Source organism: Haliotis cracherodii, unplaced genomic scaffold (assembly GCF_022045235.1).
Source record: "Haliotis cracherodii isolate W230 unplaced genomic scaffold, xgHalCrac1.p SCAF_9, whole genome shotgun sequence".
NCBI classification, from domain to species: Eukaryota; Metazoa; Mollusca; class Gastropoda; order Lepetellida; family Haliotidae; genus Haliotis; species Haliotis cracherodii.
In genome coordinates, this window is record NW_027266343.1 from 58,636,865 (window position 1) to 58,663,889 (window position 27,025).

General features: G+C 42.5%; 2 protein-coding genes across 2 annotated transcripts in view; one reads left to right on the forward strand and one right to left on the reverse strand.

Moving 5' to 3' along the window:
• LOC139452280 (beta-hexosaminidase subunit beta-like) overlaps positions 1–26,649 on the reverse strand; it is a 64,859-nt gene extending 38,210 nt beyond the window's left edge. The window contains exons 1-4 of the mRNA XM_071233687.1: positions 26,582–26,649; positions 23,288–23,404; positions 13,596–13,698; positions 8,954–9,847 (exon numbers count right to left, since the gene is read on the reverse strand). Of these exons, the coding sequence (XP_071089788.1) occupies positions 8,954–9,847; positions 13,596–13,686 (985 nt within the window). The 5' untranslated portion in view covers positions 13,687–13,698; positions 23,288–23,404; positions 26,582–26,649. The remainder of the gene's footprint in view (positions 1–8,953; positions 9,848–13,595; positions 13,699–23,287; positions 23,405–26,581) is intronic.
• On the forward strand, positions 5,445–6,710 carry LOC139452937 (clumping factor A-like; the record flags this gene model as incomplete). The annotated part of the gene is made up of 2 exons (XM_071234555.1): positions 5,445–6,312; positions 6,373–6,710. Coding segments are annotated over 2 exons (1,206 nt in total), but the record flags the coding sequence as incomplete, so codon positions are not given.
• Positions 26,650–27,025: the final 376 nt, after the last annotated feature.

A 27,025-nucleotide genomic window follows, 5' to 3' on the forward strand; every position in this document is an offset into this window, starting at 1 on the left:
CTTAACGACACAGTGGAACATGGCTGACAAGGCTGACTGACTTGGCGATAGTGTCACATGTGTGTACATCGTGGCTGTGTTAGCTTAACGACACAGTGGAACATGGCTGACAAGGCTGAAAAGAATCATAAACATTATCCTTTTGATCCATTCCTTTAAAAGAATAAACGCCTGCCTCAATCAAGGACTGTTTGTTTGTTTGTTTGTTGTTTAATGCCACACTTGGTGCCATGTAAAATATATTTGAGCCTGGACTTGAAGTGTCTTGAACTTTCTAGAATCGACCTGTTTCACTCATTTAACACATATCCTTTCAACTGATCAAGTCAGAAGTGAAAACCTTGCAACTTGACAGAACAAGGCTTGCTGTTAGTTGTACAAACATGTCTGATCATTTCCAAGAAAAAATTTCATTATTGTTAAAAATTCACATAACCATTACATAAACCATTCACCATTACATAAACCTATTGTTGCAAGTTAGAAAAAAAATCAATAGAACTAGTTCTTTCAGTGCAAGCTCAAAGTGACCATGGGAAGGTGACCTTGACCTTGCAATACCTGGTGAAGACATCTGAGGGAATGTTGGCTTTCATGATAAGAGTGGTTAGTACAACCCTGCATTGAACTGTACTTGAGATATATCACGGAATGGCAGTGTGGTGTGGGAAGATATCCCTAAATGAGGCCGGTCATAAATGTTTAATTAGAAGCAATGTTTTCGTATGCTGACTGAACAAAAGAAAATCGTGGATTAGAACCCATGATCAGCAGATCCTGGAACGGGGAAGGGACGTAACTGCCCACAGCGAGATGTGACGACTGAAAGGCTGGAAATGGTCCTTTTTGCAGTTATTTTTGTCTGCAGCTCTACATTCTCAACACCATTGGATATGTTAGCACATCTTGATTTAGCCAAATCTAATAACATATCTAAATACAGCAAAAAAACTTCTTTCCATTGACTTTTAGTGTTTTCCCATTTTGTACAGTTGATATGTAAGCCTGTAGCGATGTGAGCATCATTCAAATTATGTATCACCTATAAACAATGCAGGGTTACACCACAAGGAAGTCATACAAAATGAAAATTATTCTACCCAGGACAAGATAACGTAGGAATGGCCAGCATTCCAAACTTGAGCATACGGAAGGGATCAAGCTACCCAAGCAAACATCACAAATCCACAAATAGCTGTACTCAAACTCAATTAAAGCTGAGTTGAGAATTGCCTCAGACTCGGGCACAGGAAGCACTATGACAAGGTATGCCCATCTTGCAATCAACCTAAGTCCATTGCTGCACTTGTTACTGGAATGTCAAGACCATGCCCCAACCCAGGGCTAAAACCTCAGTTAGATCCGCTATCTGTCGTAGATCTCTTAAAGCGAAGAAGTGCATAAGCGATGGCCAAACTAACTCTATTTCTGAAAGATGGTCAGCTGCTTGAAAGTATATAAACAGAGCAGCCAAAGAAATTATATCAATTTCTAAAAATCAAAATTCAAATCATATCAATATACAAAAATAGAAATCTTATCAATACAAAAACAGGAATTTCATCAATGCTAAAACTCCAGATATGTATGTGTACCCTACTCACACACAAGTCGCAAAGATGGGCAGGTCAGCCGAAATTGCATCCAAGGTTACTGCACTTGGCGACATGCATGCATGTGTGTGTGTGTGTGTGTGTGTATGGCTGCATGTACTAGTCAGGACTGATGCCGATTTATAGTGCTAGTCTACTAAGATACCATGTCACAGTTTAACATGAAAACCCAACTCAGACACAGTATACTGACTCCGAGCCAACCAGATCTCGTTTTAGCCCCTTAATTCTGAGTGCTCGACAGGGTAACAACAATTACCATCTTTTAACGTCTTTAGTTATGATGCGGCCGGGGATCGAACCCCGGACCTTCCGCTCACCAGGCGGACGCCCTACCACTAAACCATGGAGGCTGTCACTTGCATATTAAGCTGACTTGCTGCATTAAAAGAGAAAAATACTGGTCAAGGCAGTGCTAATACAAAGTCACTCATTACTGGACAAGAGCTCCTATGTGTTTAGTGCAATATGACATTCTTTAGCCAAACATCAACTATTCAGTGTATTGTTACCTTGGCTACATACTCTGTAACTTTTCGTGATTAAACATTAATGGAAGTTTTAACAGTTTCTAGTCAACAGATATTTGATATCGTAGATGGTCATACGAGATCGACAAATAGACGTTATCACGCGAGTGTGTTTGGCATTGTATTTAGCGAGCCTTGGCGAGCTAAATACATAGTGTTTATTCCTAATACAGGATATTTACCATCCCCAAACACCCAAGCGTGATAACCTCTTTATCATATAATGTCATTCTTTAATTCCGTGCTTCAAAATCGCTTTCCCTCTCACACAAACATTACCGAAACATTGCGAGTTTTCCTGGAATGTGCGCATTAATATTTATTACGTCACAGGGTAAGTGATGTGTCAGTCGGACAGTGACAGTAGCCAATATAGTTCCACTGAAATCTGTTTCTTTTACAGTGGTGAAGGGAAGCTACTCTAACCCTAGTCTATGAGACGTCACGGCCACGGTCAGATGTTGTTGACAGTCGGTCTGTCCTGTCATAACGTTAAGAAGTGTAGTACACACACAGATGTACACACAGCGACAAAACGAAACAAGGTAACAATTCAAACATATTTCGGCCAAATCCAGCTATTTTAATTTGTAGAGAAGGTTTCAAGCCGCAGAGGTCTACAAGCACAGATATGGCTACTGATCCCGCTTGGCTAGGCCTCATGCCCTTGCAAAATTGTTTTGAAATTTATATCTCCAAAGTTGCCAAAACTTATAAAATGCCTTAGCAACGTCACAGTTAGACACTCATTTTCAGTATATTAGACTGTTCTTTTGATAATGATAGCAGTTATCCCTGTAGTTTATCCAGATTCCCGATGGTTAATTTTGACTCGATAGCCAAATGACAAGGGCAACGCCATGTTTGTTTATAAACAGTGAAAGTAGTCACTACTTGACCTTTGATATTTGCATCCGTTGGCTTTATCCTGCCGAGAAACATACCCATTATATGATAATTCAGTTATCTCGTATTTTATTTCAATTGTTAAAATGTTATTCTTCTTTGTTGTTGAATTTGATAGATTTTAGTCCAAACCAGTTTGTTGACATCTCAGCTACAAACCTCTCTAGCCAGCCAATTGGATCTGTCTCTAAAATAATAAAACTTTTTGGTTAGACGTTGTACTTATAATAATAGGCCAGTTATATTGCACATATTAACCACACAACACGGGCATGCGCTAATATTTACCTAGTTACTGGATCAGTGTTCACTCACCAACATTTTCAGCTCCCTGGGGAGCATACAACATTAGGGGGCGGTTGGGTAGCCTAGTGGTAAAAGCTATCGCTCGTCACGACGAAGACTTAGGGTTGATTCCCGACATGGGTACAATAAGTGAAGCCCATTTCTGGTGTCCCCTGCCATGATATTGCTGGTATATTGCTAAAAAGCGTCATAAAACCATACTCACTCACTCACTCACTCACTCTTGCAACATTAGATGCATCCCTTCGCCACTGATGACCCTTGATTATAACATAGTTTTTCAACAAAATTGACATTTGAACTTTGCGAAGGAATGGATCTAGACCTTATTCAGCTGATATTTAGTAGGATGGCAGTAATGGCATCTCATAAAATTGCTCGAGCAATTCCAATCCAATTTTAAACATGGCTAACATTTGAATAATGACTCCATTTGGCCAATACTCTGTCATTTCTGCATGTGTCATTTTTGATTATGATAAGCTGCAATTTAAGAATGTGGTTTTCAGAATAAGAAGTAAGAAATAATCTGTTCCATGTGACCAGCTGTAATTACAGTTCGCATGACATCTGCTGAATTTTGATGATCCCAGATGTAGAATCTCTAAAACTGCTCAAAGAATTGCGATCAGATTTGTTTAACATGCACCAGCATCTATTTGTTGTTATCACTTAGCCATCTTTTCACAATGTATAGAAGTTTGGCAAAGGTGTAGAAGGGCCATGTGTTCAATATTTTGAGATATAAAATTTGACCTTGATTCAACCTTTACAGCAAAAGTGCTGGCGTCACCAAAGTGAAAATGTTGTCATGGGCAACAAAAGTCAAGTGCAAAACTGGAAAACCGCATCTTAGATCCCCTCCCACTTGTCCTCCAGCAGGTTTCATTGGGGGAGCAATGGCAAAATGCAGGGCCGGTGTTCAATGGTGTTTTTGACCATTTGACCGTCAGGTACCCCGTCAGATACCCCGTCAGATACCCCGTCAGATCCCCCGTCAGGTACCCTGTCAGGTACCCCATCAGATACCTCGTCAGATACCCCGTCAGATACCCCGTCAGATACCCCGTCAGATACCCCATCAGGTACCCCGTCAGATACCTCGTCAGATCCCCCGTCAGGTACCCCGTCAGGTACCCCATCAGATACCCCGTCAGATACCCCGTCAGGTACCCCGTCAGGTACCCCATCAGATACCTCGTCAGATACCCCGTCAGATACCCCGTCAGGTACCCCGTCAGGTACCCCATCAGATACCTCGTCAGGTACCTCGTCAGATCCCCCGTCAGGTACCCCGTCAGGTACCCCATCAGATACCTCGTCAGATACCCCGTCAGATACCCCGTCAGGTACCCCGTCAGGTACCCCGTCAGATACCTCATCAGATACCCTGTCAGGTACCCCGTCAGGTACCCCATCAGATACCTCATCAGATACCCTGTCAGGTACCCCATCAGATACCTCCTCAGGTACCTCATCAGATACCCTGTCAGGTACCCCATCAGATACCCCGTCAGATACCTCATCAGATACCCTGTCAGGTACCCCGTCAGATACCCCGTCAGATACCCCGTCAGATCCCCCGTCAGGTACCCTGTCAGGTACCCCATCAGATACCTCGTCAGATACCCCGTCAGATACCCCGTCAGATACCCCGTCAGATACCCCATCAGGTACCCCGTCAGATACCTCGTCAGATCCCCCGTCAGGTACCCCGTCAGGTACCCCATCAGATACCCCGTCAGATACCCCGTCAGGTACCCCGTCAGGTACCCCATCAGATACCTCGTCAGATACCCCGTCAGATACCCCGTCAGGTACCCCGTCAGGTACCCCATCAGATACCTCGTCAGGTACCTCGTCAGATCCCCCGTCAGGTACCCCGTCAGGTACCCCATCAGATACCTCGTCAGATACCCCGTCAGATACCCCGTCAGGTACCCCGTCAGGTACCCCGTCAGATACCTCATCAGATACCCTGTCAGGTACCCCGTCAGGTACCCCATCAGATACCTCATCAGATACCCTGTCAGGTACCCCATCAGATACCTCCTCAGGTACCTCATCAGATACCCTGTCAGGTACCCCATCAGATACCCCGTCAGATACCTCATCAGATACCCTGTCAGGTACCCCGTCAGATACCCCGTCAGATACCCCGTCAGGTACCTCATCAGATACCCCGTCAGGTACCTCATCAGATACCCCGTCAGGTACCCCGTCAGGTACCTCATCAGATACCCCGTCAGGTACCTCGTCAGATACCCCGTCAGGTACCTCGTCAGATACCCCATCAGGTACCCCGTCAGATACCTCGTCAGATACCCCGTCAGGTACCTCGTCAGGTACCTCGTCAGATACCCCATCAGGTACCCCGTCAGGTACCTCGTCAGATACCCCATCAGGTACCCCGTCAGATACCTCGTCAGATACCCCGTCAGGTACCTCGTCAGGTACCTCGTCAGATACCCCATCAGGTACCCCGTCAGGTACCTCGTCAGATTCCCTGTCAGATACCTCGTCAGATGCCCCGTCAGATACCTCGTCAGATACCCCGTCAGGTACCCCGTCAGATACCCCGTCAGGTACCTCGTCAGATACCCCGTCAGGTACCCCGTCAGATACCCTGTCAGGTACCCCGTCAGATACCCCGTCAGATTCCCCGTCAGATACCTCGTCAGATACCCCGTCAGGTACCCCGTCAGATACCCCGTCAGATACCCTGTCAGATACCTCGTCAGATACCCCGTCAGGTACACCGTCAGATACCTCGTCAGATGCCCCGTCAGGTACCTCGTCAGATACCTCGTCAGATTCCCTGTCAGATACCTCGTCAGATACCCCGTCAGGTACCCCGTCAGGTACCTCGTCAGATACCCCGTCAGATGCCCCGTCAGATACCCCGTCAGGTACCTCGTCAGATACCCCGTCAGGTACCCCGTCAGGTACCCCGTCAGGTACCTCGTCAGATACCCCGTCAGATGCCCCGTCAGATACCTCGTCAGATACCTCGTCAGGTACCTCGTCAGATACCCCGTCAGGTACCTCGTCAGATACCCCGTCAGGTACCCCGTCAGGTACCCCGTCAGATACCTCGTCAGATACCCCGTCAGATACCCCGTCAGATACCTCGTCAGGTACCTCGTCAGATACCCCGTCAGATGCCCCGTCAGGTACCCCGTCAGGTACCCCGTCAGGTACCCCGTCAGGTACCTCGTCAGATACCCCGTCAGGTACCCCGTGGCTGGTCAAAGGCAAAACAGTTGTTGCTTCGGCCATCGAGGCAAAGGCTAGGGATTTGCAGCACTTTAAAGAGGGGCTGTTTCTTGTGACTGACTGCTTAAAAGATACATGACCTTTTGACTTCTGTAAACCAGATGTTTGTTGTTGAATGACCTTCACAAAGGATTGTGTACAGCAATATTGTTTTGCAATATTACAAATTACATTAATTGTTGCAAAATAAGAAATTTAGTTACTTGTTTCATATTGCATACATATTTTTACAGAAAACATTTGAATATTGATTGCTGACAGCAGTTTTTGTTAAGTGACTGTATTGATAAATTTGACTGTAGTCTTTACATTTATGGGATCTGTTTGATCCCGAAGGTTTCTATTTTAATTGGAGTATTACATTTTTCATTGGGTAACCAATATTTTTTCACTCTTCATTTCATCACTCTATTGGGTTTTTCCCAAAAGGAGTAAACATTTTGAGATTTCAAAAAAAGAAATAATGTTTTTGATGTGTATAAGGGTTCTAACTATAGGCTTGACTCGGAAAGTAAATTAGATCATAATTGTGTTTCGGAAATCAGCTCCATTGTACACATGCTGTAAAAGCTTCATTGGGTATTTACACATGCTGTTTTTATACATTTGAGTTTTTCATTTAATGCATGTGTTTCTGTATGCAAGTTAATTGAAAGTAATTGGGTTTTGAATATTTTGGGGGGTATTTTACGCAAATACGCAGCTTATCTGTAGCTCTGACAATGTTTTACTAATAGACACCAAGTTGGATCAAGCTTGTTTGCTGTGTGCCTATGATTACATTGTTTACACAAACATATGTCCTGAGTCAGTGATGATGTTATCCTGGACTATAGTGTCCCACCATTGTACTGTAGCAGACCATGCTTGATACCAGAATGAAACAACTAATTGTTCCTTGTTAGTCATGTCAGTGCCTGACTTAATGTGCTGGCTGTCTTTAAATCCTTCCATCCAGTGTCACTAAATGGGATTTTGTATCTCACTGCCTTGTGGATTGATTTGCAGAGCCTAGTGTTTCAACACAAATGCAGATTTTTTTAATACAATATTTCTCCTGAGTGATGTTTCTGAAGTAAATAAAAAATTGATATCAGTGAAAAACATTTAATTTTTTAATTAACATTTAATTTCTGCAGCAAAAAATCATTTCTGTCAGAAGTGGCTAGAGGAAAAAGATATATCATACAGAAGGGGCAAGAAGTAGCTCTAAAATGTTGCATAAAGAATAAAAGACCCATGAAGATCCGGGGTAGAATAGGTCTTCAGTATACAGCATGCTTGCCATAGATGGCGACTTTGCTTGTCGTAAGAGGCAACTAATGGGATCAGGTGGTCAGGCTCTCTGACTTGGTTGATGCATGTCATCAATCCAAGCTCATAATATTAATCACTGGATTGTCGGGTCCAAACTCGATTATTTACAGACCACCATCATATAGCTGGAATATTGCTGAGTGTGGCGTTAAACAACAAACCAACCAACCAATAACCAACATAAAGAATATAAAAAGTTGCTATCCATAAAAATGTGTCATGTATTCATATTACAGAAATGTCTGCAGTCAAAAAAGAATTGGCAAGATTTTTCTGCAGTAATGCATTTTCTAAGCCCCTTGTGGGCAAATGGGGGCATCCCATCCAGAGCTTTTCAATGACACGAAGTTTGTTCTAGCAGAGACCATATAATAGATCTATTATATGGTCTCTGGTTCTAGCTCGATCCATTCTGTATGGTCAAGCTCGGACTGCTGGCTATTCTCCTGACTCCGCACCGACATTCATCTCTACACATGACACCCATGAAGATCCAGGGTAGAATAGGTCTTCAGCAACCCATGCTTGTCTCCCCGTGAAGTTCCGTGGTAGAATAGGTCTTCAGCAACCCATGCTTGTCTCCCTGTGAAGATCCAGGGTAGAATAGGTCTTCAGCAACTCATGCTTGTCTCCCTGTGAAGATCCAGGGTAGAATAGGTCTTCAGCAACCCATGCTTGTCTCCCTGTGAAGATCTGGGGTAGAATTGGTCTTCAGCAACCCATGCTTAGAGTAAAAGGCGACTATGCTTGTCGCAAAGAGGCGACTAACAGGATCGGGTGGTCAGGCTCGCTGACTTGGTTGATGCATGTCCTAATATCCCAATTGCGTGGATCGATGCTTATAATGTCAATCACTGGATTGTCTTTTCCAGACTTGATTATTTACAGACCGCCGAATCAAAATGAACATTAAACAACAAACAAACAAACAACTCTCTACACAGGGAGACAAAACCTGTTGACCATGGAGTCGAACCAACAACACAAACAAAGAAGTCTACTCACATGACTCGTCCATCTCAAGACTTGGGTATTTGACGCAGGGTTTATTAATGACGACCTCCACCTCCAGGAGTTCAGGGGCCAGCTTGTATACATCACTGTCATACTTAATGCGGGGGTCATTTATATTCGTGTTTTCAGCATTCTGCAAATTATCATACAAATCTTCCACAGCATCCTCCACAATATGTTTCCTGAACCGCTCTATCGCCTGGTCGATTATATCACAGGAATGGTTCTTTATCAAGAATTTAAACCTGCTTTCGTCCACCTTAAACACCTTTTGTTCGTTCCTGGCATAACGATGAGGCAGCGGCCATGGTGCGCCAGTACTGGCGTGGGGCGCCCGGCGGACGGCCATCTGATCCCCTAGGGAACCATACGTCCATCTTATAAAGAACATATCCTTGTCCCACCTGGCCTTCATGTCCCCGTTCTTCTGATCCGACGCCGGATGATCATTTTGGGGGAGACGGTTGAGTTCATTGAATTCATTTGTGAGGCTATCACTGCTCTTGGATTCAGCTGCAGGTTTGGGTCTTCTGTTTGCCACGAAATCCAAGACTGGGTTCCGTCCCCTGTCGTGGCCGATGGCCCTGTTGACCTGGCCTACCATGTTGTGTAGGGGGGTAACGACGGAGACCGGCGGTGACAGTCTAGGCCTTGTTTCCGTGGCTGATGTCTGTTTAATTTTCTTCAATTTATACTTCTTTTTCTTAGGCCTTGTACCAACATGTTGTCCAGTTTTACCCGACCCATCTTGCAATACTTTTCCTCCTAATTTGCCATTTTCAGGTTCCCCGAGGGCTTGGACTTTGTTGGAATCGGACCCAAATGGTAAATTATTAGTTACCGCCCGTGACAAATTGTGGTGTTTCGGAGGATTCTCCACAATATCTGAAACAGTCAAGAGCGTTTTAGTTCCACATAACGCTACATGAAGTAGTGCGGCATACACTGTCAATTGCTGCCACACAACCACCGTATTGTACGTCTATTACACGACAATAGCCGTAACAGGCGTTAAGATCAAGAATTCAATAAAATATCGACTACAGCACAAATACAGCCGATCTATTGAAGACACTTACACGACTATAGACCAGCGTTAATGAAATATCTATTCCGACTATATAATTTAACAACCTTTCAACTTATCGATTCGTAACAACACATTACACCGGCTCTCCTGAGTGGAAAAACGTACTGGATATTTTTGTTTCCGTCGTGGATAACTGCAATAAATATGTGACACCCTTAAATCCCATCCGTGACGCCAGTCGTGTTTAAACGAGCAAAAGTTTAAATGAATAGACACGGTTGTCAATTGTGCTTGCCTACATTATCGTGAACTGACATATCCATTAATTGGCGAATCTAGAAAATGATTTAAGTTTTTGTAGGAAAACGTCACCAGCGGGACTCGAACCTTCATAGTTTGATTTAAGGACGTGTAATGTCACTCTCGGACCGACAGCTTCTCTGTTCTTATCATGGAGTCCCGACACCATTAGAGTCCCGACACTTGATATTCGGAAGTGGTTGGTGGGACATATGGATAAGTTCAGGCTATGTGTTCAATAACTGCTTCTAAAGATTCGATGTTTTTTTTCTGTGAAAGGAGAATTTTTCCACATAATATTTTTCCTATCACATTTGTTTAAAAGGAAATTAAGTGTGTCTTTCAGCTAACATTTTGTTGTTGTTTAACTTTTAATATTTTTAAACTAAAACTTTTTTATGTATTATTTTTGGGGGTAGAAGGATGGGTTCGGGGTATGATAATGAATAAAACCTGCTTCTCGTGTTTTCTGCCAAATAATTATGCTCCTCTTAATGACCCGTTTCTCGGGATATTTTCTTTACTAATGACGGTTTAACAACATTCAAAGTAAAACCCACTTTTCAAACAATCAGTAAAGTGATATACGCATGTATTTTTGCATGTAATTAATTCCTTGAACAAGTACATGTTAAGTATTCTGGTTGAGACTTGCGTCAAAACATATCCGTGACACAGAAACAGAATATTAAACAAACAATTCAAGAACTGGCATTTCACATTTACATAAAATATTCAATGTAATGTCTCTTTGACACGGAAGTACCTAACATGATATCTTGTTTTATTTTTATGATCTGATAATTTAATGAAATTAATTGGTTTTAAGGTGTCAGTTTCTAAATTATTGATAAAAAGTTTCCTTTGCGCAAATTGGTACAGTATATACGTAAATGTTCGGGTGTCACGTGCAATCGATGTTTCGTCAATATATCGAATTGTATCGAAAAAGAACGTGAGATGAGGTGAGGTGAACTTGGGTTTAACGTCGCGTACAAGATTATTGCATTTATATAGCGACGTGCATGCACTAGTCAGGACTGATGTCAATTTATAGTGCTAGCAGACTGAGATACCATGCCGCAGTTTAACATTAATATCCCACTCAGACACAGTATACTGACTCACAACAAGTACAGGGGAACAACAAGTACCATCTTTTAACGTCTTTTGGTATGACGCCCGGGCATTGAACCCTGGACGTTCCGCTCCCCGGGCGGACGCCCTACCACTAGACCACGGAGGCGGTCTATGGCAAAAGAATGGATGAATGTATCTGCCACTGAACACTACTTACTATTGGTTTAAGCGTTCGCTCGTCACGCGGAAGACCCGGGTTCGATTCCCGACATGGGAACAACCATACTCGCTCACTTCCTGTACGCCGCGATATAACTGAAACACTGTTCAAAGCGGCGATATACCCAACTCACTCACTCACTCACTCACACTAGCTGATCTTGTCACAGTACATGCTCCAGTGTCTCCGCTCTTGCCATCACTATTTGTTGGTTCACCTTCAATAGGTTTCAGATAGTGCAAAAGGAGTGATACCGAGCAGAGCGAGATGTCGCAGCTAGTGCTAAATGGAAATAAGAGTTCATTCTTATGGATTTATGTGGTAGTGTCTTATGGTTGATTCGTCCACTAGTCGCAGTTCTCGGTTCGTATCCCCAATCGGTACATACGTCATGTGTGGAACTTATATTGTTTGTTTGTTGTTTAACGCCGCACTCAGAAATATTCCAGCTATATGACGGCGGTCTGTAAATAATCAAGTCTGGACAAGACAATCCAGTGATTGACATCATGAGCATCGATCCAAGTAATTTGGATACGATGACATGCATCAACCAAGTCAGCGAGCCTGACCACCCATCCCGTTAGTAGTCTCTTACGACAAGCATAGTTGCCTGGAACGTATATTGATGACCTCTGTTACATAAACTGCGTGCAACCTCACTCCTTCTGACAAGGTTTGTGCGGAATTGTTTCCGATATTGTAATATGACAATGAAATAATGATACTCCCACCGCATTACATGAAACGGACGTAAAATATTGACACCTTTTCCACATCCGCGGTGCATCGTTACCCGATACGTGGACAATACTACACCCATTCTCGTCAGATACCATTGTTACGAAACGAGCGGATTTTGTATTGTATCTGACAGAGCGAAAGCAATTGGATATATCTCGATTGTAAAATGTCTGGAGTAGATCTATGTATAACAAATATTGAATGCAAAGATAATTTGAAACTCTGCTTTGGTTGTGATAAAGTTGCTGCCTTGATTGTGATAAAGTGTTCACTTCAAAGAAGTCTCGTAATTTTGTTGTCAATGATAAAAAGTGCCAGCGTGATTAATCAAAATGAATAAAACGAGACCAAGTTTGTACGACACAGTGAGACGTGTGGCTTAGTACCCCAACACCCCCGGAATAAACTGATAAAACAGACGGAGAAAACAGCTACGACTGAGTCTTCAAAATACTTGAGTACGCGACCTGGGTCCACTTGCACAAAGCGACCTTAGCGCTAAGACTATTGTAAGTTTATGTTAAAGTATGGGCCCTGGTTTACAAGTAGTGTACGGGTACAGTCGAAGTGTTCCGCTTGATAACGTCACGTAAAGGACAACCTGACTGAACCTGGCAACACTATCAGTAAATACAGGCTTTATCACTGGTGTAGCCTGGTGAACGTCTTGCAAGTGTAACTTATAATCAGTAGGTTATTGACATGCATAGCAGTATATATCATTGAGGTATCAATCGAAAAACCGATGTGCAAACTGTATTTATCAGCCGCAGCTAATCAGAATTCAGGAATTACAATGAACTATATATTAACATATATTTATATATAACAATGAGAAGTGAGAGACTTCTCCCTACAGCAAGGATAATTCACCAATGTATATATTTAATATACCATATAATAATAAATATTTTTATTTATTAACTGCAGTTATTTATAAAATTAGAACACTTTATATTGACTTAATTTAAACATATCATCCGAAATACATTAAATTACAGAAAATGTGAATGTTATCACAACAAAATGAAAACTACATATAAATGATACATATGTTGCCTACTATAGTCTACAAAGTGTTAAGTACTCAGCAAAGTAAATACAAGGAAACATATACAACATCCCTGAAATCCCACATTGAGTTTACGTATGCTCAGCTAGTGTTACTCATCGAATATCTCTTGCTGAATATATACTACGACTCACTAGTGCACTAGGCTTATGTTTATTACATCCGATACTTCTCGAGAAGACCTTACCTTTTCTGATCACTCTTGCTCTGGGCCTCAATGCCTGGGTCCTCAATATGTGACTTGCTAGCACGCTCACGATGAGGACAGTCAGACGCATTCTGATTTGCTACTGCAAAGACAGCCATGAACGTATTGATTGGCTGAGTGTATATTTCAACTCATCAAGTATTCATATTTTGACATTTAACCATCCTGGAGCATGGCATTTTCAAGTTAGGTTTGGTTATGAAGATGACATACATGAATTAATAACTGCTGAGAAATGAATAGGCTGAACACTTTAGTAGGCTGGCTTGAACCGACGTGGCATTTATTGACTGAATATTAACAGGAAATAGCCATGAATACATTTTATTATTTTCCTCAATACGACTTGATAACATAGATACATTTCTTCCGGGCATTGCAATAAAAGGTTGTTTGTAACAAAACGATGCTAACGACAAAACGATGCTGACGACAAAACGATGCTGACGACGTCGATGAAGCAGACACGCTAAGCCCACGCCAGAAACCTATGATTGTAGGTTCGAATCCCGGTTCGCCCCGATTTTGTTTCTAGTTTTGTCAGCACCATACCCGTGCTCGTGGGTTTCACCGAAGTGGTAAACGGCTGAGACCTGCATCACTTCGGGCTTTCCTCCCACATTAAGCTGACACGCCGTGATATAACTGGAATATTGTTAAAAGCGGTGTTAAACCCAACTCACTCACTCACTGACACGCTAAGCACTAAGTCAAGAAACTGGGGTACATACTTTTAAATGTTTTTTTTAATATATTTTTGACGATTTTTTAAAGTAAACTAAAACTGAAACCGACTTAGTAATAAAACAATATTGACCAATGGAAATGGACATAGAGAATCTTTTTTTCAGTAATTCTCACAGAACATTGTTATTTTTCACACTGACTGGCTAGTTCACCCAGCTGTTCCATTGTTTTCATGACGCCATATACATTGTCGTAAATAATTAAATATGACGTTCCACTGAAATGACGTCATAGACGATCTATATAACGTCGTTCCAACAATATGAACTGACTGAGCTGACGTCCAGTTAATGCCTACTTGCACAAAGCGATCTTAGCGCTAAGATAAACGTAACTCCCATACTTTAACATAGGCTTACAGTAGTCATAGCGCCAAGATCACTTGGTGAAAGTGGGCCCCGTTAATGCGTACTTGCACAAAACGATCTTAGCGCTAAGACTATGGAATTTCTATGTTCAAGTATATGGGTGTTACGATCGTCGCAGAGGTGAGTTCATTTTGTGCATGTGGCCCATGAAACACAATTTTCGGAATTGTGGCCAATCTGTCCCTTGTGAAATAAGTTGGAAATAATGTTACATTTACAGATAATCCATAACTCCTCGTAGTAAGTATGTTATTCTGTAAGTATTGTAGGAAATCTTTTAGATCACCGAGGAGTAGCTGCTTGTATTTCCATCGTGTTTTGAAGTAGTGCTAATTATGTAATTCTAAATAAATATGTCTCACCAACGTTTAATGCACCTTCCCCATAACGGCTTACTTACTGTTACCAACTACTGGGGCGTTTTAAGGGGAATTTATCTGTTAGTGTGGCACAAATAGAGGTACGTCCAACACCCCCTCCCCATTATCTCAAGTATGAAGGGGGCACGGGCGGCCCAGTAGTCTAAGGCGCCGCGATTCGCTGTGCAGAGTTGCGTCCCTTGGGCACGCCTGAAACCTATAATTGTGGGTTCGAATCCCGGTTCGCCCCGATTATGTTTCTAGGTTTGTCAGCACCACACCCGTGCTCGTGGGTTTCACCGAAGTGGTAAACGTCTCAGACCTGCATCACTTCGAATTCGGGCTTTCCTCCCACATTAAGCTGACACGCCGTGATATGACTGGAATACTGTTAAAAGCGGTGTTAAACCCAACTCACTCACACAAGTATGAGAAACACACACAAAACACACACACACACACACACACACACACACAGAGGAAGGCCTTCAGCTGCCACCGCTAAGGAAAATGTTGATAAAATGCACTTGCACACATCGATTTCAGCGCCATGTCAATACTACTTATAAAGGTTTTATAAAGTGGGTCATTTAATACACAATAGCCCGTAACAGGGTGCAGCACCAATAGAAAGTGCTTTCCTGGCAAACACACAAATAGAGAGTTAATTGAAAATATTAGTTTGGCTACAAATTAACAACATATTATGCATATCAGTGAGCACTATGTCATAAATGGGGCGGTTTACCTATACCTTGTATTCTTACGGGGTTCTTTAGTGTCTTTAGAAAATGCAAATTTACGTCAATCTTAGACTTGGTTTATTTTATAATGGCATTATATGATAAAGAAGTTCTTATCTGTGAGAGTTCCCGTATTATTCTATAAATTGTAAAATCTTAAGATATATTTGCTTCGTGGGTATTCTCAGCAATGACATGGCAGGACTCTTTTCATAGCGAAACACTGACGTATTTATACTGGTGACAAATGCGGTAGTGGCAGCTTTAGAGTAACATTCAGTCTCTGAAATGAAATATTTTACAGAAAAAAAGTTGTTAATTGTATTAAAAAAATATATTAAAAAAGAGCCCAGAGAGTCGCTTCATTTTACAGTTTTACAAGAAACTGCAGTTATCTAGACTTGCTAACTTTTATAGACTTGCATGGGCTATATTGGATATATTTGTTTCAGGGTGTGTATGACAGACGAGGACAGCTTGTAAATAAACCAGCCTGGATAAGCGAGTGATCGGCAGTAGCCCAGCCATACTGGGACGAGATTAAGTTACACACTCATAAACATGTCGGAAGGACATTATGTAAACATCCCCGATCCAAAATAAACAAAGTGGTTAGATGAAAGTAAAACATACGTGGACATATATATCAACTAGGACAAACACATGCTTCTTTCTACACATAATCACAAATTATTATAAAAAATAAATTCCTCATGATATATAAAACTCAAAATATACAGGTACAAAGATTATTTCCGTTATATACTACTTCAAGACCTAAGCCAATAGCAATCTATGTAAACGCACCCGATCTTACAACCTGGCAGCGTCATATAATCAGTCCCACTCTGATTATTGTAGCTAAATGCCTGATATGCCACAATGACACAGCCACCAAGTTGGTTCATTATAGTGGGCATATATATTGGAGACCTATTCTCTCCTCATGCATCACTCCGGTACTGGAGGGGTGGCTGAAAGGTTCTGAGGGGAACTATGATTGGCTGAGTTGATGGAGTTGGTTGATAGATATGTTTCAAAATAACCCTCTCGGAGGCCATACACTTCTGGCAGCGATGCTGGGGTGCCTGGATCCTACTGGTGTGGGAGGCTCCTGCTTGGGGGTGTAAAAGTTCTTCACAGAAAAATGACTTCATCATCATCTTTCATTTTTGTGGAAACCTGGGTGTCTGAGTAGGTTGCATTGCTGACTTTGTGTGCTGCCGATTAGGTGCCTCACTCTGGCAGTGTAGGTTCGAATCCTGGCTGGGATTCAACCCAAAAAGGTACTTCAATCTGTACTTTATTCAGAAAGTGTTATTCCAAAAGTAACATCTGTTACTTTTTACCACTTTCTAATAGTGTATTCACTTTGCTTGAGAGTTCTTTCTTCGAGCTTGCGAAGAGGTGGAAATCTGACAGTGCTAAATCTGGATATGATATGTGTTGACAGTCACTGTCTTGCATTAGGGCAATGACGACAACAGACTTGTACACAGGAGCACTGTCCTGGTGGAACACCTTTTAGGGATTTTTCCCACCGCGTTTAGCCTCGATAGTCTTACGCAGTTGCTAAAGAAAATTTGCATAAGTTAGGCCAAACCTTTTAGGGGGGGGGGGGGGGAGGGACCCAAGGCCCATCTCACAAATCAGCTGAGTCAGCTTCAGAACGACGCAACTTCTCATGAGAAACCTCGTGGAGCGGTGACGCTGAAGGCCCGGGTTCGATTATTTGGTACAATGTTTGAAGATCATTCTGGTGGTCTACACCGTCCTGGCTCCAGTGGCGTAAAACCATACTGACTCACTCACTCTCACTGGTTGAACTAGGAAAACATGTAAATAGGCCCAACAATACAGTAACTCACGAAATCATGGATCAACCACACGAACAACAGCTATTTCATTACATTGGTGAACAAAATTTGCAATTCATAACAAATATTTTTGAAAGAAATTCAAACCTGGACGCCACACCTAGCAAAATACTGTGATTCATCCATTAATCGTTCAACCTTGTTCCAACATATTTCGAGAGTCGATATTTTAGATGCTGCACTAAAGAATGTCCAAGTTAGGATGACCATGACCTCACAATAAAGGGCAAGTAATCATTTCAGCATAAGTACAGTTAGAGTGGTTTCCCTTTGACAAATTGACCAATTATTATCAACTCACACCCTGACTCTCATTCGAAACTGGTACGTCAGAAGAACTTGCAGCTTTGCATGAAACATATCTCTTGGAAGGCCATGACCGCTAATGACAATATTGTCTACATCTTCTGAGTTACCTCCCCTGTGCACTGCATGTGCACCAGTATATTTCAAAATAAACAGCCTAATTTCGTGAAATAAATAGATCGAACATGCCCGCAGTGGCACACATATTATTTAAATTAGGGCTGGGACGAGATAAAATTTACTATCCGGGTAGCCGACATCCTATCCGGATACCCGCTATAGGTCTCCAGAGTTGGGTACAAAATGTCCCAATGGGAACTGTTTTACGGCAGTCCTGGCCAAAACTATTTAGATACACGTATGAAACGATATGATCATGTATAAACTGCAGTTGATAGACGCTTTATCCTTACTCGAACATATTAAAGTCGGAACGAATGCCTGCATAGTGAGAAAGAAATGTAGACATTAGCTATACTCGTTGTGTAACCATTGAGTTTTATTGTTAATGTCATTAAACAGTATATAACATGACTAACCACGGGTCCGGGTAGTCATGTGGGTACCCGTGTCCTACTCAGGACCCACCCGACCCGAGTACCCGAGTTACCCGTCCCAGTCCTAATCAAAATACATTGACATTCATATCAACCTTAATAGGAATGGTACAAAATAGCGACTCACGTTTGATTGTCGTCGATAGGTTCATTACGGGGGTTTAGGATTAACGATTTTGATGTGTTCTGTTCACCAAACTAGGAACGGGCCTTCGATACTATTCCTCTAAACTATAGAGTCGAAGGTGTGTGTGTCGTACCCCTTTTACACGCTACATGCATACCTTTCTGAATCTTGACACATTGCAAGCACACCTATAAATTCACGTAACAAGATCTATTCGTCAAAATAATAGCAATCGATGTGAACCTAAAACGAACATGGATTGCGATCAATAGTTACAAAGCATCAAGGGCGGTATTCACTAACAACTTGGTTATTATTACGCGCTGGTTATGACATGTGATTGTTGTTCCCAGAAGCAGGAACAATTTACATTTTATATCAAACCTACAGGTCGTTTACCTTTAATTCAGCTGGGTAATTGCATCAGGATTGACTTTCAGTTGAGTGAGCTCACTGGGGTGGGGGCCTTACTGTAATGCTACGGCTGTATCTGTGGCAGTGTTTATTTCGTGGCCAGCAGTCTGATATCATTTATAACAGCGGTAGTAACTAACACATTTTGTCTGCTAGTTCTTATGATAACATATAGCAAAACCCTTAAAAATGAACAATTTCTACTAGTCCTTATGATACCTTAACTATTGGGCAGTTTGGCGAGACTATAGGACTAGTGCCAATTTCTAACGCTGTATAAACGTCAATAATTTAGAAATAAAGAAAACAGTGTCGACACAACATTTCAATTTGTTATCAATATATTACAAAAAGGGATGTCGGGGAATTATTTTCGGTAAGTCAAAATTGACAAATATATTTCATTTTCCCAATGACAGGGAACAGCGCTTCTAAGCAACGTGACGTCATTTCATTGTCGCGAGTAAGAGATGATTCTATAGCCTTGGTTCATGACGTCCTTTCAACAATATTTAACTAAGTTGTTATCTACTGATGATCGACCAAAGCATATTTTTCGACATTAACAAACTACATAAGGTAATATGTAGAATACATCTTGTGCGGAATATCTGGGAAATGTTTTATCGCAGCCCTGGCCAAGTCTATTTAGATACATGTATGAGACGATCAGTACACTGAAGTTGACTGAAGCTTTATCTTCACTCAGACAAAAGGAATGTGTGCATCGTCAGAAAGAAATGCGAACATTTGCGACTTGTGGTGTAACCACTGAGCTATACTGAGTTTTTGTCATCAAACAAAATATCACGTGACTAACCACGGGTCTGGGTAGTCCTTTGGGTCCCCGGGTCCTACTCAGGACCCACCCGACCCGGGTACCCGAGTTACCCGTCCAAGCCCTACCACTACCCACAGAAAGAGTGATTCAATGTGCTCTTGTTACACGCGTATTCGTCTATAAATGCAATGACTAGCATCTAATACTCTAGTCCACCGATAAAAACATCGTCGGATTATTAAGATGACATTTTAAGCGAAAATCTCATATAAAAACGTCTGCTTGACATTTTGTAGCAAATTCAAAATTGATGACGACACGCCATTAAACACGACATGTGCTAGCCATTGTTCCTTAATGCTATAGGATTTCTGTGTCGAAATCTAAAATGTCATGTGGAAAAGAGCTTGACATATGTCATTTGAGGCTGTTGAGAAATACATGTAGATCTTGATCATTTTCAAGGTCAAACAGTCTGGTTCTATTTATCATAATAGATAAATTTAATAAAGCAGTGGGGTTTATAGATGTGAGGTATGCATTTTGATACTCTGGAATACATTCACTGACTCGGGCCATCCACCCGTCCATCCGTTTTTCGCCTGTCCGTTCACCCTGTCCATCATTCCGTCCGTGCATCCGTTCACCCGTCTGTCCGTCCGTCCGTTCACCTGTCAGTCCGTCCGTCCGTTCATCCGTCAGTCCATCCGTTCTTCGGTCCATCCGTTCATCCTTTTCATCCGTCAGTCCGTCCGTCCATCCGTTCACCGGACCATCCGTTCGTCCTTCCATCCGTCAGTCCGCCTGTCCGTCCGTCCATCCGTTCATCCTTCCATCCGCCTGTCCGTCCCTCCATCCGTTCATCCTTCAATCCATCAGTCCGCCCGTCCATCCATTCACCGGTCCATCCGTCAGTCCGTCCGTCCATCCATTCGTTCATCCGTCAGAGTCCGCCCGTCGAGCGTCAGGTTCGATCCCCTGCCGCGTCATACCAAAAGACGTTAAAAGATGGTAAGAAGGGGCTTAAACAATGACTGGTCGGCTCGGAGTATGAGAAGGGTATTCATGTTAAACTACAGCATGGTAGCTCAGTGGGCTAGCATTATAATCTCGGCATCAGTCTGGACACACACACACACACACACACACACACACACACACACACACACACACACACACACACACACACAAAATCCAAAGTGGCACAGGTCGCTTGCCACTGTCACGCAAGGGTCACTACAGCACGCATGTTTGATTCGAACCGACGATCAACAGATCCAGACAAAGCTATAAGGGGCGCAACTCTTCACGGCGAATTCCGGTGACATAGATTAAGGCTAATTAGCTATAACAACATGACCCTTTTTGTTTCAGCTCTAAATCACAAACACTGTCATATGCAGCTCTAGATCACACACATTGTCATATGAGTGACTGAGTGAGTGAATTTGGTTTTACGCCGCTTTTAGCAATATTCCTGCAATATCATGGCGGGGGACACCGGAAATAGGTTCAAACATTGTACCCATGTCAGGAATCGAAACTAAGTCCTCGGCGTGACGGGCGAACGCCTTAACCACTAGGCTACCCGACCGCTCCCATTGCCCTATGAAGCTTTGGACCCCACACATTGCCATATGCAGCTCCAGATCACACTATTTGTCATGTGCAGCTCCAGATCACACTATGTGTCATATGCAGCTCCAGATCACACACATTGCCACATGCAGCTCTAGATCACACACATTGCCATATGCAGCTCTAGATCACACACATTGCCACATGCAGCTCTAGATCACACACATTGCCACATGCAGCTCTAGATCACACACATTGCCACATGCAGCTCTAGATCACACACATTGCCATATGCAGCTCTAGATCACACACATTGCCATATGCAGCTCTAGATCACACTATCTGTCATATGCAGCTCCAGATCACACACATTGTTATATGCAGCTCTAGATCACACACAGTGCCACATGCAGCTCTAGATCACACACATTGTCACATGCAGCTACAGATCACACACAGTGCCATATGCAGCTCTAGATCACAGTATTTGTCATATGCAGCTCCAGTTCACACACATTGTCATATGCAGCTCTAGATCACACACAGTGCCACATGCAACTCTAGATCACACGAATTGCAATATGAAGTTACAGATCACACACATTGCCATATGCAGCTCTAAATCACACACATTGCCATATGCAGCTCTAGATCACACACATTGCCATATGTAGCTCTAGATCACACACATTGCCATATGCAGCTCCAGATTACACACATTGCCATATGTAGCTCTAGATCACACACATTGCCATAAGCAGCTCTAGATCACACACATTGCCATATGCAGCTCTAGATCACACACGTTGCCATATGCAGCTCTAGATCACACACATTGCCATATGCAGCTCTAGATCACACACATTACCATATGCAGCTCTAGATTATACACATTGCCATATGCAGCTCTAGATCACACACATTGCCATATGCAGCTCTAGATCACACTATGTGTCATATGCAGCTCCAGGTCACACACATTGTCATGTGCAGCTCTAGATCACACACATTGTCATGTGCAGCTCCAGATCACACACATTGCCTCATGCAGCTCTAGATCACACACATTGTCACATGCAGCTACAGATCACACACATTGCCATATGCAGCTCTAGATCACAGTATTTGTCATATGCAGCTCCAGTTCACACACATTGCCATATGCAGCTATAGATCACACACATTGACATATGCAGCTCTAGATCACACACATTGACATATGGAGCTCTAGATCACACACATTGCCACATGCAGCTCTAGATCACACACATTACCATATGCAGCTGTAGATCACACACATTGCCATATGCAGGTCTAGATCACACACATTACCATATGCAGCTCTAGATCACGCACATTGCCATGTGCAGCTCTAGATCACAGACATTGCCACATGCAGCTCTAGGTCACAGACATTGCCACATGCAACTCTAGATCACACACATTGCCATATGCAGCTCTAGATCACACACATTGCCATATGCAGCACTAGATCACACACAGGTGTATTGCTGAAGGTTGTAAGGGCACCCGACTCTAAGTTACCCAAATAAGCAGCTGATACATACTCCTGAAGTATGTCACAAAATTATATTCTCATGCAACAAAACTACAAACCAGATCGCTCTTGTTCGACCAACATATCTGTCTTCACAACGCACTGGGTAGTACGCCTCAGCAGAATCCAGAAGGGGATCAGAGTGATAAATATACGACAGACTAAGAAAAAATACACATGTAAATTTAATTTAAGGGGAAGAATCAGACTATAACGTACACCCAGGCCGGTCTGCACGACTGACCAATCTACTTACATGTCACAAGTCACGTGTCCGACAACCAACCAATCAAGCTGACGCTCATAGTGCTATCATCGATGTACCCCTTCCGCAATATTGTCACGAGGACGATGTTCCTTCAGCAAGATATCTCTGGAATTAAAGGAAATAATTATAAAATGTTCTATTAATTTCATTTATTTTCTCTCAACATCTATGGGTCATTGCGTATAATTCTTACGTCCAAGGTTTGGTAGAGTGTAACCTGTTAATCCGTGCCTCTCACAACATAATTAATTAATTTTCGTCTTTTTAATTAATTTTTAAAATGGGAATTAGTCAGTTCTGCTGTAAAACCGAATCAGGCAAAAGGAATGGGTTAGCGTTAAGAACTAAACATATTGTCGAAACACTTCTTAACACCTTAACGCCTCCCTGGTCTAGTGGTAGAGCGTCCGCCCGGAGAGCGTGAGGTCCGGGGTTTGATCCCCGGCCGCGACATACCAAAAGACGTTTAAAGATGGTACCTGGTTCCCCGTCTGGCGCTAAGGGGCTAAAGCAAGGACTGGTCGACTCGGAGTCAGTATACTGAGTGGGGTATTAATGTTAAACTGCGGCATGGTATCTCAGTGAGCTAGCACTATACATCGGCATCAGTCCGTACAAGTACAAATAGCCACACACACACACGTGCATTGCACGTCGCTATATAAGTGCAATAATCTTGAACGCGACGTTAAACATCATTTCACCTCACCTCATCTCAGCTCACCTCACAAAAAAGTGGTGTGTTTTCTTATTTAGGATACTGATAAGTGAGTGAGTGCGCTGGGTTTAACGCCGCTTTTAACAGTATTCCAGTTATATCACGGCGTGTCAGCGTAATATGGGAGGTAATCCCTGAGGGATGCAGGTATCAGACGTTTACCACTTCGGTGAAACCCACGAGCACGGGGCGAACCGGGATTCGAACCCACAATCATAGGCTTCAGGCGTGCCCAGGGGATATACTTGATAAAAGGGGTCGTACCTGGACTGATGTAGAGTCAGCTGTGATAGCGGAACGTGGGCACATGGTCACACTATCATCCACTAGGTCATCGGGGCTTCGTTCCACAGAGCGATCTCAGCACTAGGACTATCTTACTGCCCCTACTCATACATTGACTTAAGACAATCGGAACATCAAGGTCGCTTTGTTGAACGAGGCCTCAGTGCAGTAATATGGCATGTTATACAGAAGCAGTACTTGTGTTCTGAACATACTTACTCACCCTGGTTATTAATGTACGAGTTTCTTAGGGTCTGACAGTATCATACTCGTCAAAAATCTATTCTCTCCGGAAACTACGGGAAGCCATTCGGCTTTGAATATGAATAATATTGACATAAAGTTGTTTTTAGAAACGATATAATAAACACAGAATAATAAAAAAATGTTGCTATCCATATCTATTTGTCAACTTTGTCATCCGTCAACTTCTAAGCAATGCCTATCAAGACCCGTTTTATCACAATATAGATCTTGACTATTGAGCAGATGTCTTCGACTGGGCTCCGCCATTTTATTGAAGCATTGATTATATGTACATTGCACGTGCAACAAGAACATTTACCTATATACTGTACCAGTTTCCGCAAAGGAAACGTTTTTAGTAATAAATTAGAAACTGACACCTTAAAACCACTTAATGACACCTTAAAACCATTAAATTCATTAGATTATCAGATCATAAAAATAAACAGTTATATCATGTTTAATGATATCGACATACATGTTGGAGCTCAATTGGAAGGATGTCGCAGGCGTGTGAACTGTTCCCTGATTGTAACACACGCACTTGGGCATTCCCTCATCCAACATGGCGGTACAGGTAACAACTACAATGTACCCAACAACGTTCTGTTCTTCATATACGTGGAGGGGATAAGCGCGCACGCGTGCGTGTATGCGTGTATGCGTGCGTGCGTGCGTGCGTGCGTGCGTGCGTGCGTACGTGTGTGTGTGTGTGTATCAAGGGTGAGAATGGGGAATGTTCCAGGGGGTACTGAAGGTGGCACACGTTGGAATGGATCTTGAACCAAAAATGCCACTCCAGGGGAACTTATTATTGACACGTTCTGTACTCAAAGATCAACCGGCTTGATCGTGGGATCAGAGTGTCAATCTTGAACATTTGTAACGAACAAATATGAAAGAAGCAAGTGAAGCAAATCTGTTATCAGGGAAAATCGGTAACTTGAATCAGCCGATTATTGAAACTGATACATGGTGATCATGGTTACCGTTGCCGTTGAACATATGAGCAGATTACCGATAACCTACCATACAATTCAAGATACTAAGTTGAAATTTCAAGTTATTATCTTGAAATTTCAACATAACGTCTTGAAATTCAAGGAAAAAAACGGCCCGTGAAGATCCGGGGCAGTATAGGTCTTCAGCAACCCATGCTTGACGTAAAGAGGCGACTAACGGGATCGGGTGGTCAGTCTCGCTGACTTGGTTGATGCGTGTCATCCATTCCAATTGCGTGGATCGATGCTCATGTTGTCAATCACTGGATTGTCTGGTCCAGATTCGATTATTTACAGACAGCCTTCATATAGCTGGAATATTGGAGTGCGGCGTTAGAGAACAAACAAATAATAAACAACAACCCAAAAACAAGTTATGTTAAAGGGCTTCCGTAGTTAAGTCTGAAATAACACGGACTTTACATACTCGTGATTAAAGGACATTATAACCGGTTATCTTGCGGCAGAAGCTTGCAGTGTTATCAGAAAGCGATCAATCTGCCGTCTTGATGCGAAGATAAAAAGAGGGAGAGTGTCAAAGGTTTTGAAGGAGCGAATATTGCATAGATAATTCATTATTTTAACACATTCATGCTGCAGGTAGGACGCGTTGAAGGCTGGTTCTCTGATTTATCAGATCATTCCTGTATTCCCCAAATTCCTTGATTACACTACAAAACTGATGACTCTTTTTGCCAGATAAGGCGCGTACATGTACATGATTCAGTCGATATGATATGCATGGTCAATGCAGTATGATATCATTCTGTTTTAAGGGTAACGTATTAATTTTCTAGAAAAAAATAATTTAGAAAACAAAGTTTGTTAATAAATTATTAATAAATCTTACTGATTATGTATTTCTAAACGTATTTATTTTTTAATTCCGTTGTAATTTTGAGGCGTTCCCCGAACAATGAATACTATTGTTTTTACATGCTGGAAATGGGTAATGATACCCGTCAGTACCACTCGGAGTTATAGTTTACGTTGATGCATTAATATCACTGAAATTGAACATTTCGTACTTACATGAGTTAGAAACATGTGTGAAGTGGAGACGACGTTGTCGAAAGACAAACATACCCACAGGCCAACGTGCGTCCCAGATACGTCTGGCCTTGATTGATAGGGCCGTCGCCCAGGGACGCCTAATATCGGTGTTTTTATGTGGAATTATGTAGATCAATGGATGTTGCATACTGGTTGCCGTTTAACTAACACGTTAGATTTTCCGTTTGGTTTATCGGCACCTTTCGAATACTGTGCTCTATTTGTCTATTTGACATGACAAACTTCAGGGGGGGGGGGGGGGAGGAAGGAGGGGTGTGTATATTTGTTAGAGGCAGGATGTTTAACACGTTTACAAAGGCTATTCAGTGAAAGGCGATAACAGTCATTGCGAATATACGGTACTAGCCTTGTATCCAAGTTCACCTGGACCACAGGTTGATATAGGCTGCAGCAGGGGACACA